A 12,815-nucleotide genomic window follows, 5' to 3' on the forward strand; every position below is an offset into this window, starting at 1 on the left:
GAAATGAATTTCAGCTGATTTGCATAGGATCAATCTAGAGAAGTAATGCCTTGCACATCAGCTAATGAAGGTGGATGAATCATTTTCATCTTACTTTTTATCTCCCAGTACCCTGTCTTCTCATTTTTTGCTTAAATCTCTACTGCTTCTCCTCCCAACTTTTATCCCTTTTCTCTGTTGTTTGACTTCTTTTCATCTTTGTGACCCTGTTTAATAATAATACAGCCCCTGTTGCTATTCTCTCCTCATCTTTAATCTTTCCTTCCTTTCATTCTTATGACAGATTCTATGCTAGACATGTTAGAGAGAGAGAGCAGGTCCTATAAAGTTAGGACATTTTTCATGTAATACCTGCAGCTTGCACTGGAAATCTCTGCCATATTCAAATAGTCTGATAATCAGTGAATTGTGGATCTCTTAATTATGCTATCCAAGTGAGACAATATCCTGAATCACATGACATTCAAGGAGACTATTTTAGAGTTTTCCAGAAAAAATAAAGGCAGAATTCATTTAATTTGCCTGGTTTTAGTGCACTGAATTTGATGTTTTATACTGGGAGAGTATGAAACTTATGCAGATTCACAGGAGACTTACATTGAAGGCAGTGTGTGATTGTGGTGTTACGAGCTGTGTGAAATCAAACCAATTTGAGAAGAAGTAACCCACTTAGGAGTTTTGAACACAAATGGGCCTGTTTGTTTTTGATATGATTACTTATTCACACTGGTGTCCATTAAGAGTAATAGAGTTAATGTAAGTGACAGAGGAGAATTAATGGAGTTACGCCTTATATATACCAGTGTTACTGAGACCAGAATCAGGACCATGAACTTGACCATCTGTATGTTTTGCTATTCAAACTGTGAACCATTAGTAGAAACTAGGGCTGTCAAATGATTAAAAAAATTAGTTGTGTTAAATCACATGATTAAAACAATCTTGATTAATTGAGCAATTCATCACACTGTTAATAATAGAATACCATTTATTTGAATATTTTTGGATATTTTCTACATTTTTAAATACATTGATTTCAGTTACAAAACAATACAAAGTACAGTGCTCACTTTATATTTTTGATTACAAATATTTGCACTGTAAAAAACAAAAACTGTTTTTCACTTAACCTAAGTACTGTAGTACAATCTCTTTGTTATGAAAGTTGAATTTACAAATGTAGAATTATGTACAAAACAAAACAATGTAAAACTTTGGAGCCTAAAAGTCCCCTCAGTCCTACTTCCTGTTCAGCCAATCACTCAGACAAACAAGTTTGTTTATATTTGCAGGAGATAATGCTGCTCTCTTCTTGTTTACAGTGTCACCTGAAAGTGAGAACAGGCATTCGCATGGCACTGTTGTAGCTGCCATCGCAAAATATTTACATGCCATATGTGCTGAAGATTCATATTTTCCTTCCTGCTTCGACCACCAATCCAGAGGACATGCATCCATGCTGATGACAGGTTCTGCCTGATAACGATCCAAAGCAGTGTGGATTGACGCATGTTCATTTTCATCATCTGAGTCAGATGCAACCAGCAGAGGGTTGAATTTCTATTTTGGTGGTTTGGGTTCTGTAGTTTCCGCTTCGGAGTGTTGCTCTTTTAAGGCTTCTGAAAGCATGCTCCACACCTCATCCCTCTCAGATTTTGGAAGGCACATCAGATTCTTAAACCTTGGTTCAAGTACTGTAGCTATCTTGAGAAATCTCACAGTGGTATCTTTTTTGTGTTTTGTCAAATCTGCAGTGAAAGTGTTATTAAAACGAACAATGTGCTGGGTCATCATTCAAGACTACTATAACATGAAATATATGACAGAATGTGAGAAGAACACAGCAGGAGACATACAATTCTCTCACAAGGCATTCAGTCACTAATCTAATTAATGCATTATTTTTTTAACGAGAATCATCAGCATGGAAGCATGTCCTCTGGAATGGTGGCCGAAGCATGAAGGGGCATACAAATGTTTAGCATATCTGGCACGTAAATATCTTGCAGTGCGGGCTACAACAGTGCCATGTGAACACCTGTTCTCACTTTCAGGTGACGTTGTAAATAAGAAGAGGGTAGCATTATCTCCTGTAAATGTAAACAAACTTGTTTCTTTTAGGGCCTGGCTGAACAAGAAATAGGACTGAATGGACTTTTAGGCTCTAAAGTTTTACATTGTTTTGTGTTTGAGTTCAGTTATGTAACCAAAAAAAAAAAATCTACATTTGTAAATAGCACTTCACAATAAAGAGATCACACTACAGTACTTGTAGGAGGTGAATTGAAAAATTCTTGTTTACAAATATTTGTACTGTAGAAATGATGAAAAATAGCTGTTTATATTATGTGTTGTAGTTGAAATCAATATATTTAAAGTGTAGAAAAACATCCAAAAATATTTAATAAATTTCAGCTGGTATTCTTTCGTTTAACAGTATGATTAAAACTGATTAATTGCAATTAATTTGAGTTAATTGCATGAGTTAACTGCAATTAATCAACTGCGTAGTAGAAACATTGGCATTTCTAGTATTTGCTCTTTTCTGATCTTGGTTTACTTTCCTTCCCTTCTTTAAAAATTGTATCAGAGAGGTAGCTCTAAGTTTTTATCACTGCTGACCTTCCATCAGTTAGTAGAGCCCTTTAGAAAAGACAGATTCTCATCCAAGGCCTGCTCCATGAACATCAAGCTTGACCATTCTGGGCCCCTCACTATGAAGAGGTTAATGACAAAGCAAAACCTTACATTGAAATGCAAGCAATAAGTGGTGAATAGAATAGAACCCAGGCAAGATCACTCCTAAAAGCACCATCACAACCCATCTTTTTTAAATAAAAACGATAGTTTTGTAATAAAGAATTTTCTACTGCTGTGCCTCTTCAGGCATTTTCACTAGCCATTTTCTTAGTTTCTCCTATATAAAACCACATTGAAAAAACACTTTGTTCTCACCTTCATGACAATTCCCTACAGCTCCCTATTTGCAGGAGTTGAATGTTCTTACATGGAGCCATTTAAAAACAGTGAAAAATGTAGGTGCAGAGTAGATGTAGGCGCCTAAAGAAACAGGACATAGCTGCGTAAATACCGTAATCTTTCTGTGCACCACCTCTCCATTACTGACAGGTCCCTTAATAAGCCTTCCCTTTCTCTGTGTGTCCAAGGGAATATATAGTGCCTAGCACACTGGGTAAAGGAACATGATTACCTCCAGGTGCTGCTGTAATATCACTAATTCAGAAAAAAAAAATCTATAATGGCGTATTGATGGGAAATCTTTGTACCATGCTGGTGGAGGGAACATGACAACATATAGTCCCACATGTCATGCGGTCTGGAGAGGCTCATGACTGTAAGTTTCTACCTCAGGGCAGACACCACAAACTGATGTGTGTTCTATAATTTGATTTCACCAGGCTAGTAACAAACGTGAACTCCTGGATCACTGTACCAGTCTCTCTTGGCCCCCCCCAGACAAACTCAACTTAGTGATAAGTGGTCATTTACACCAAAATCACACCACATTGAGGTTGCTTCCAGTCCCAAGACACCAGTCACTTGCCCCGGATCAGTTGGTACCCTAGATCTTACACCAAAGCCAAGGCCTGTAGCCAATCCTGTAGCAAACTAGTGAAAGGTTTATTAATTAGGAAAAAGAAATAAGAGTTCTTTGCAGCTTAAAGCAAGCAAACATATACATACAAATGAGTTACCATCTCAATCCCGACAATGACAGAGCTGTAGTTGTCTGTCAAGGTGTTTTTCAGGGCAGATCCAGGAGGCAGCCCTGGGGGCTCTCTGGCTTTAGTTTGAACTCTGACAAGACCAGAGATTCCAAACAGCCAAAAAAGATGGAAAGAAAACAGAGCCACAGGAAAATTTTCCTTCATTCAGCTTCCTAGTCTATAGGATGAGTTTCCTTGCACAAAGCATATCCCAGGTGCAACAGGGCCATTAACCAATACTTTGCATTGAAATATTGCTTGATGGCCCATCTGATTTTTATAGGCCTTCTGGATTTGGAGGGGGGATGAGGGGCAGTATGATTCCCATGCCTGAATTCACAGCAAACATTTATAAAGCAAAACTTTCATATTTTCTTGTAGCATGGCATACAGCCATTGCAAGTGTGAGTAATGCATGCAGCAACTTACATGCATATCATAGAGTCTAAATACTTTCTTATAAGACTAATATTATTTTGTGCACAACTAACATATGGGTCTGGTCTCCAGCTCTGAGTTTGTCAGGGCTTAGCTTATGCCTGCCCCCTGGGAAGGGTTGGCATCTGGCCTGCCAGCATCCCATCCATCACTTAGAAATTTTGAATCCCGCTTGGCTATTTTCTGAAGCTTTGCACCAGATCAAACAGGAATTAATTCAGCAACGTCCTGTCAGCTCTGTTATACAGGAGCTCAGACTAGATGAGCTGCGTGGAGCCTTCTTGCTTTGAAGCCTGTAGGGCTGTCACACATACTAAGTTAGCCTTCCCAGGAATGGTGGATTCAGAATAATGGGCCAATCACTGGGCAGAACCAACAGCCAAACAAATGAAAAGTGCAGTAGTCATGGTCCATAATCGCTCGCCAACAATTCCCAGCGAGGAAGCAGGAAAGCCCCATCTCACATGAATGGGCTCTGCCACCACTGATGTTAGAGCTGGAAGATTAAGATTAAGTGGCTGTGGTCGGTGCTGGCCAGCCTGTGTAGTGGACTGAAAAGCACGACCGTTCTGCACCAAAGGGAATGGAAGCTGCATGCGTTAGTAAAAGTCACAGAAGCCAGAGGAGCATGAGAGTGACCACGATAACCCTACTGAAATATCACCATGCAGGGTGGGTCTGGGTGAGGGGTGAAGAGCTGCTCCTCATACCATGACTGCAAAAGGGTGACAGTGGGGGAAATCCCTTCACGCTGTACCTTGTGAAACAGGCAAAGTAGTTGAAGCTCTAACAGCTGGTTGTACGTACCGGTTAGTGGCGCTGAAACTCATGGGACAAAGGGTAGTCCTGTGGTTAATGCCATGGCCTGGGACTAAGGAGCGTGGGGTTCGGTTCCCTGTGCTGCTGCAGAGTGTGTGTGGCTTCATGTACATCATTTAGTCTCTCTGCCGCACGTCCCCAGCTGTAAAATGGACATGATAATACGCCCTTTCTCCCACATTGCGGGCAGGAACTCTAGGGTAGGGACTCCAGTAATAATTACAAACTGCATTATTCTGTAGGAGTGAAATAAATTGAGTAGCATGGTTGTGACCGCCCCCAGGTACAATCAAGCCTGTGGAATTGCCATGCCCCTTTCACTCTCCCGTTCAGAATACCTCTTCCGGCACTCTGCTAGTGAAAAGCAGCCCCTCCAGGCTGATAGCTCACCCAACAAAGTTACTGAGTGCTCAGCCAGCCACTCATGAATTGTATCCAGGATGACACTTGCAACTCCCCCACCACCTGCTGCCTTGCACCTCCTGAAACGTGTTTTTTATGGTGCTCAAGCCCACCTTGGCCAGTGCAAGCTCCTAAGTCCAGCATTTTATCAATGAAAATGAATATGCAGCCGCCCTTGTTACCCTGAACAGAGGTTTCCCCAAACACTTCAGTCAGAGCTCACTGGTTTAGATAAAAACACCTTTATTAAACTGTAGAAAGCTAGATTTTAAGTGATAAAAGGTCAGAATTGGTTGCAAAAAGAAATAAGATGATAAAAAATCACAATCTAATTCCTAAACTTTACCAAGCTAAGTAAAATTTGAAGCATGCAACTTTCTCACCCCTCTGGATGTTGCAGGCAGGTCACAGTTCTTAGTACGTAGGCTCAATGCCCTTCCCACCCTGGGACCGATCTTCCCTGTTCAAAGTTGTTCAAACAACTTGTTTTATTAGTGATGAGGTGATGAAGACGTCATTGTCTCATATTTTATACCCTCCTCTTCTCCTTGAGGAACACCCCTTCCCCCCGCCCCCGCCCAGCTGGGGTATAGACAAAGCAGTCTCCTGTGTACGTGAGAGTCAAAGCATCTCTCAGGCGAATTGTACATTGCTCGCTCGCACCTTCTGTGTATGTGCCATTGGGATGCCATGCAAGGCTTTTGTTATTGCTGAGAAGCCAGGCTGTGGTGTTTCCCAGACCAACAACATGTAGCAAAAAATCTCAGAACTCCGTATACAAAGTTGATACACACATTTCAGCAGGACAGTGATACTTAGCAGATCGTGACTTTCCACACGATCACTCACAAGGTATACTTCGTACAAAACAGATCTGTCGTGTAACAGTGGTGAATATGTGGGTACGGGGGTTACATGGGCTATGGTGTGTTACAATGGTCATCCCCTATATCTCAGGAAACACCTAGCCTCAAGCAGGATGAGCAAAAGCACGTGCTCTCGCTGGAAGGGACCGTTTAGACAGGCCCCAGATTGCACCTGAAAATATCATCCCTAAAGCCATTCGCATGCAGGCATCTCAGCCCCTCTGGGCCACAGAAACCAAGAAAGATTAACATCTCTTTGGCAGCAGAGACGATTTCCTGCCTGTGCTGAAAGGCTGCAAGCATCTCAGCAGATGTACCAGAACCCAAAGATGAGTGGCTCTTCAGGGTCACTCTGGGAACTAGTGAGCCCACTCAGATTTTATGCTGCTTTATTTGATTCCCCACCCCAGGACTTCCGTGGCACTGCTGCTGGTCAGAGTTAAGTATATGCATAAGTGCTTGGCTGGACCAGGGCGCTAGTCAGTCTCAGGCCTGGTTTACACTATGCGTTTAAACCGAATTTAGCAGCGTTTAACCGTGCACCCGTCCACACACACACTGAGGCCCTCTGTATCGATATAAAAGGCTCTTTAAACTGGTTTCTGTACTGCTCCCCAACGAAGGGAGTAGTGCTGAAATCGGTATTACCATATCAGATTAGGATTAGCGTGGCTGCAAATCTACGGTATTGGCCTCCGGCCGGTATCCCACAGTGCACCATTGTGACTGCTCTGGACAGCAATCTGAACTCGGATGCACTGGCCAGGTATACAGGCAAAGCCTCGCGAACTTTTGAATTTCCTTTCCTGTTTGCCCAGTGTGGAGCACCGATCAGTATGGGTGGCAATGCGGTCCCAAATCCAAAAAAGAGCTCCAGCATGGACCGTATGGGAGATGCTGGCTCTGATCACTGTATGGGGAGACAGATCTGTTCTATCACAGCTCCGTTACAGAAGATGAAATGAGAAAGCATTTGAAAAAAAATCTCCAGGCTATGATACAGAGTCCACAGCACAGTGCTGTGTGACAAGTGTAATGGAAAGCCAAAGAATCAAATGGACGCTCGGGGGGGGTGGGGGGGAGAAAGGGGGGGAAACCCTGAGGACTCGAGCTATCCCACAGTTCCTGCAGTCTCCGAAAAGCATTTGCATGCTTGGCTGAGCTCCCAATGCCTGAAGGTTCGAAAACATTGTTGCCAGTAGTTCAGGGAATATGTCATCAATTTACCCCCCCCCCACCGCCTCAAAGAAAAGGGGGAAAAAATTGTTTCGCACCACTTTTCAATGTCACTGTATGTCTACTGGGTGCTGCTGGTAGATGGGGTGCTGCAGCGCTAAACAGTGGTATCCTGTCCCCTTCCTTCTTTGGTGGCTGATGGTGCAGTATAAAATGACTGATAGTTATCATCCTGTGAGTGTTCCTGGCTGGCTTCAGATTAGGTTAGCTGGGGCACCTGGGTAAAAATGGGAATGATTTCTGGCAGACAGTATAAAATGCTGGGTAACCATCCTCATCATAGCAGCTGGAGCCTGTGCTCCATCAGCAACTCTTCTCCACCCTTTTGTGTCTAAAAAAAGATTCTGTACTTCCTGGACTATCATAGCAGTGGGAGGCTGCGTTCCTCTCCCCCCCATTTTTTAATGTCCTGCCTGGACTATCATAGCAGCTGGAGGCTGCCTTCCCCTCACTTTATCTCACTAAAAAGTCAGTGTTTGTTATTCCTGGATTCTTTATTACGTCATCACACAAATGAGGGGACACTGCCACAGTAGCCCAGGAGGGGTGTGGGAGGAGGGAAGCAACGGGTGGGGTTGTTGCAGGGGCACCCCCTAGAATAGCATGCAGCTCATCATTTCTGCAGGATCTCTAGGGCTCTGACCCGGCGCGGCTGTGCTCTCTGGCTTTCTAGTAGACTTGCCCCATTTTCTAGGCAGGACTGACTCTATTTTCAGACAAAACATAAGAAGGGAATGACCCAGGGAGTCATTCCCATTTTTGGCCCTATGCCCCCAACCGATCTCAGTAAGGCCAGCCAGGAGCACCCATGACAGCAGCAGACAATACAAAATGCTTGATAACCATCCTCCCCACTTCCCAGTTGCAAACAGTACAAGATGATTGAAAACTGTCATCTCCTCAGCCAATTACAATAGCAGACAGTGCAATAGGGATAGTAACCATCTTTGCTACTTTGCAAAGGCAAATGAATGCCGCTGTGTAGCACTGCAGTACAGCCTCTGTCAGTGGCATCTCCAGTACACATATGGCGACAGTGACAAAAGGCAAAACAGGCTCCATGGTTGCCATGCTATGGTATCTGCCAGGGCAATCCAGGGAAAAAGGGCGCGAAATGATTGTCTGCCGTTGCGTTCACGGAGGAAGGATTGAGTGATGACATATACCCAGAATCACCCACGACACTGTTTTTGCACCATCATGCATTGGGCTCTCAACCCAGAATTCCAGTGGGCGGGGGAGACTGCTGGAACTATGGGATAGCTACTGGATAGCTACCCACAGTGCAATGCTCCAGAAATCGACGCTACCCTCAGTACATGGACGCACACCGCCGAATTATTGTGCTTTGTGTGGCCGCATGCACTTGACTTTATACAATCTGTTTTACAAAACCGGTTTATGTAAAATTGGAATAATCCTGTAGTATAGACATACCCTCAGCAAATTAACTGCTGAGGCAGAACTAATGGGGCACCTGCCGCTACTTTCCCAGCCTTCCACCCTATATTCTAGACTCGTGTAGCTTCAGAATCCCCCAGCTGTTCCTTTATGCTGGATGGATCTTCCTCCGGTAAGAAAATTTAGGTTGTTGCTCCCTGGATCTGTGACCTGATTGGTCAGAGAGCCTGGAGTGGCTATAATCTTACTACATTGTCTTGAAGTTAAATGCATGGAGATCTCAGAGGGCAAAGGGCAGATTCTCAGCGCCCAGCTGCCTCTCTGATTTTGCACAGGCTGAGAGGAACAGAATTGGGCATCTTGCAGGGAAAAATATGTAATTTAAAAAAATGCTAGATTACAGCAGGCTCAGAGAAACTATTTACACAGAGCCCATGATCATGTGACTTCCCCAGGGGAGACTTCTAGGAAGAGGTTAGATAGTGAAAGGAGAGACCTGAGGAAAAGACAGGGAGCTGGAGTTGGGGGACACAAGACAGGATGTGAGGAAAGATGAAATTACAAGGTAGGGCCAGGAAGTCTCTCTGAAAATTCCAATCTCCCCAGTACGGATAACCAGAAGATTTAAACCATTCCAGGACACTGAATTCCCCACCTATCCTGTGCAAACAGTTTTTCTGTTTCCTTTTCCAGGCATGGATTTATAACGAAGATCATGAGCTGATTTTAAATAATCTCCTCTGCTTGGATGTGTCAGAAACTCGCTCATCAGATCCACCTCGTCTCATGAAATGCCATGGATCTGGAGGGTCACAGCAATGGACATTTGGGGTGAGTGCTTTGCGTGGGGAATACTCATACCCATACCTGTGTTTAAGGTGCAGGGCTACCCTGAAAAGTGACTGTGAAAATGGCATTATGGGAGTCCAGGGATGTGGTTTCTGTATCAAATGTGCTCAGTTTAATAGGGTAAATTGCATGGCTGCAAGTCACAATTTAACTTGTTTCCAGCGTATCCTAGAGTCTTTTGCTCAAATGTAGATAAAGCTTCACAATCTGGACTCTGAATCAAGCTGAGTTCTTTTCCTTTCCATACATCATCAGCTGTCAGGCCAAATTAGATTCATTCCCATCAATGAGTCTGCACAGGTGTAACTGAAATTTAGTAATCGATTCTCTAATGCACAGGGAGTACTAGAACCCGAGTCAGACTGTCTCAGCTGTGTTGTCTCTGTGGGACTAACAGGAGTAAGAAAAAGTAAAAACATTTGTGTCAATGGCATAGGCAGGTCTGACCCTGGACACACACAGGGAGCAGACCTGAGGAGTAAGAAAGTGCTATTTTTACAGTCACTTCTCAGAGTAGAAGCGCATGTTCAACCAGGCAAACTAAAATTGTCACCTGCACTTTTCTCTCATGTTGCTTTTAATGGCCAACTTCCCAAAGCAGCTGCTGAGCTGACTTTCACATCTGTCTCGAGGCTGCTCCTCCTCAGTGTTAACGCAAAGCCTTCCCCACTACCTAGCCTGGATGTGGTGGGAGCAGTTAATTGTCACTCCTTAATGTAAGCATTAAAACAATGGCAGTAGAGCACCAGCAGAACACCCCATCACCCACGGGAGCAGGTAAACTCCTGTGCTGATGAATTGATAGTTGTGTGGGTGAGGCCTTTTCTGAGAAGGAAAGAAGGCCTCTGAGTGACCAACTCCAGCCAGAGCTGCCCCCAGGTCTCCCCAGACAATGGTCAGCGTGGGCCTTGGAAGGTGAAGTAAAAAGGGGTTGGTACAGCCTGTTTCACACAACAGCGTGCAGCTAACTAACTAGCTTTGAGACATGCTCCCTTGTGATGGGATCTACAAGCTGTTGTTGAGTAGCTCATCCCCTCTCACTCCTGAACATTAGTGCCAATGCTGGTGTGTCTGGTGCATGCACACAGAACCCCCACTGAGGTCACTGGGAGTTGTGCATGGGTATCGGAGTGCCAGATTTGGGTATTCTTTAATGTTATGTCACTGTGTAAGGTTGTGTGTCCACTGAGTGATGGGACCCCATTCCATGTGTTGTCCTATACTATGGTTTGTAAAAATGTTGATATAACCTGACCAGGTCCCTGTAACTGGGCTAAAATCTTCTCTCCAGGGTTTACACTTAGTTATTGGGATATACTCTAGAACTTTTTAACTAATTGGGTCAGGGGACAGGTGTAGTGCCTTGGTTATAGGTGTAGAGTAGACTGGGTCAAAGTGAAGACCATCTGAAATATGCATTGCTTTAGAATAGCCCACTCGCATTGGCATCACTCATTTTCAGTTTAAGGATGGAGCAAAGGCCAATTTTTTTGTATTTCTTTTTGTATTTCCTCTTTTATTTTGTGTGTGTGTGTGTGTGTGTGTGTGTGTATTTTCTCTCCAGAAGAACAATCGACTCTACCAGGTCTCTGTGGGGCAGTGCATGAAGGTTGTTGATCCGCTTAGCCATAAAGGGTATCTGACCATGGCTATTTGTGATGGCTCCCTTCCTCAGCAATGGCATCTGGAAAGCTGAATCTGTGAGAAAGCAGCACAGAGAGGCAATTAGCAGAAATCTGACTCCTCCTGGGCCACTGGTTTCTAAGTCATTCTGGAGGGCATGGAAGGAGCCCTTGGCTGCTATCCCTGACATGGACTATTTTAAGGATTCTATTATTTAAATGTTCTGCCACGACCACCTTTGTGTTTGGAAGGAGATGATTGGATCATTCAAATGCAGCAGTAGCAGCAGCGGCCTAACTGCACAATATTGGCACCTGTAGAAGTGCAATTTATCAACATTTCCTTGGATTATCCTGGATTAATGAATTGTTATTGTTTAAATAAGAGGAAATAATTAGAACAGTATAATTTGAATTGTGGTAATATTTTAACTCAGTGGACCTTTTTAAATGACAAAAAGACAGAAAGGAAGGAAGTTCTCTTTCCTGACTGTTTCATGAGCAGCATCATGCTAATTTACATTTTTAGTCTATTTTAATGGTTGAATTATTTTAGCTCATCTGGAAAATATTTTAATTTCCTCTTGTCTTTCTGAAAATTGTCATTTAATTTTAGTTTGGTTAATCTACAATTTTAGCCCATTTCACATAGTTAAATTTTCAGCTGTCATTTGTCATACAGTATTTAAAACAGAGTTACTATTACAAATTTTATTTTGATGACTCATGATGGTATCTGCATTTAAAATAAAGTATTAATGTTTTTTATTAATCATTATGGTTGTTTGGTCTTTTGCTTTTGGATTCAGAAGTACAGAATGCAAGAGACCAGTGCAAGCCAATGTGGGTCTGATAATTCGGATACATTTGTTAGAAGTGTGTTTAAACAGACTGTTTTTGTAAAGATGCTTATGAAGACATTTTAGTGTCCATACAGTCTGGTCTTTCGCTGCAGTGATTGGTGTGGAATCAGAGTTATGCACCTAACATTTAAGATGATGAAGATGGGAAAAAGTAAGTTGTATTCTTCTTCGAGTAGCATCCCCGTGAGCTCTTGAGATTTTTCTCAGTAGTGTCCATGGATCCTCAAACATGCCCTGTGAAGTGTAGGCCGGAGTGATGTTTGGTAGCAGACTAGCCTTTCACCTGCACATTAGAGAAAGTTGCCTGCGTAAATGCTTGGTGGTAGCTTGGTATTCCCTGAAATCATTTGGGAAAGTTTCTCCCCCCTGATCCATTTTCCCAACTCTTGTCTATTAGAAGTAACCAAAATACATATGAAAAAAATCAGGTTCTTTCCCATATCTCCTCCTCCTGCTATTCTCATTCACTCTTCCTTCACCCTCCTTCCTTCACCCTCACTGCCGTAATTCTTGGGCCTTTTAAAGCTGTTGCTATTAACCTCTTAGTTCTGATGCCCTTCAGGGACACACTGAAAAGGGTAAGGGTTTTCT

The 12,815-nt window shown here is 43.2% G+C and overlaps 1 protein-coding gene across 4 annotated transcripts in view; it reads left to right on the top strand.

The window, feature by feature from the left end:
• GALNT11 (polypeptide N-acetylgalactosaminyltransferase 11) overlaps positions 1-12,132 on the top strand; it is an 89,964-nt gene extending 77,832 nt beyond the window's left edge. For 3 of the 4 annotated variants that reach the window (XM_030550047.1, XM_030550048.1, XM_030550049.1), the window contains 2 exons: positions 9,584-9,721; positions 11,304-12,132. In XM_030550047.1, coding sequence (XP_030405907.1) covers positions 9,584-9,721; positions 11,304-11,435 — 270 coding nt within the window. In that variant the 3' untranslated portion in view covers positions 11,436-12,132. Of the gene's footprint in view, positions 1-9,583; positions 9,722-11,303 lie in introns of those variants that run through there. The other variant, XM_030550050.1, reaches the window with a different exon arrangement.
• Positions 12,133-12,815: the final 683 nt, after the last annotated feature.

The sequence above is a fragment of the Gopherus evgoodei genome, chromosome 2 (genome assembly GCF_007399415.2).
Source record: "Gopherus evgoodei ecotype Sinaloan lineage chromosome 2, rGopEvg1_v1.p, whole genome shotgun sequence".
NCBI lineage: Eukaryota > Metazoa > Chordata > Testudines > Testudinidae > Gopherus > Gopherus evgoodei.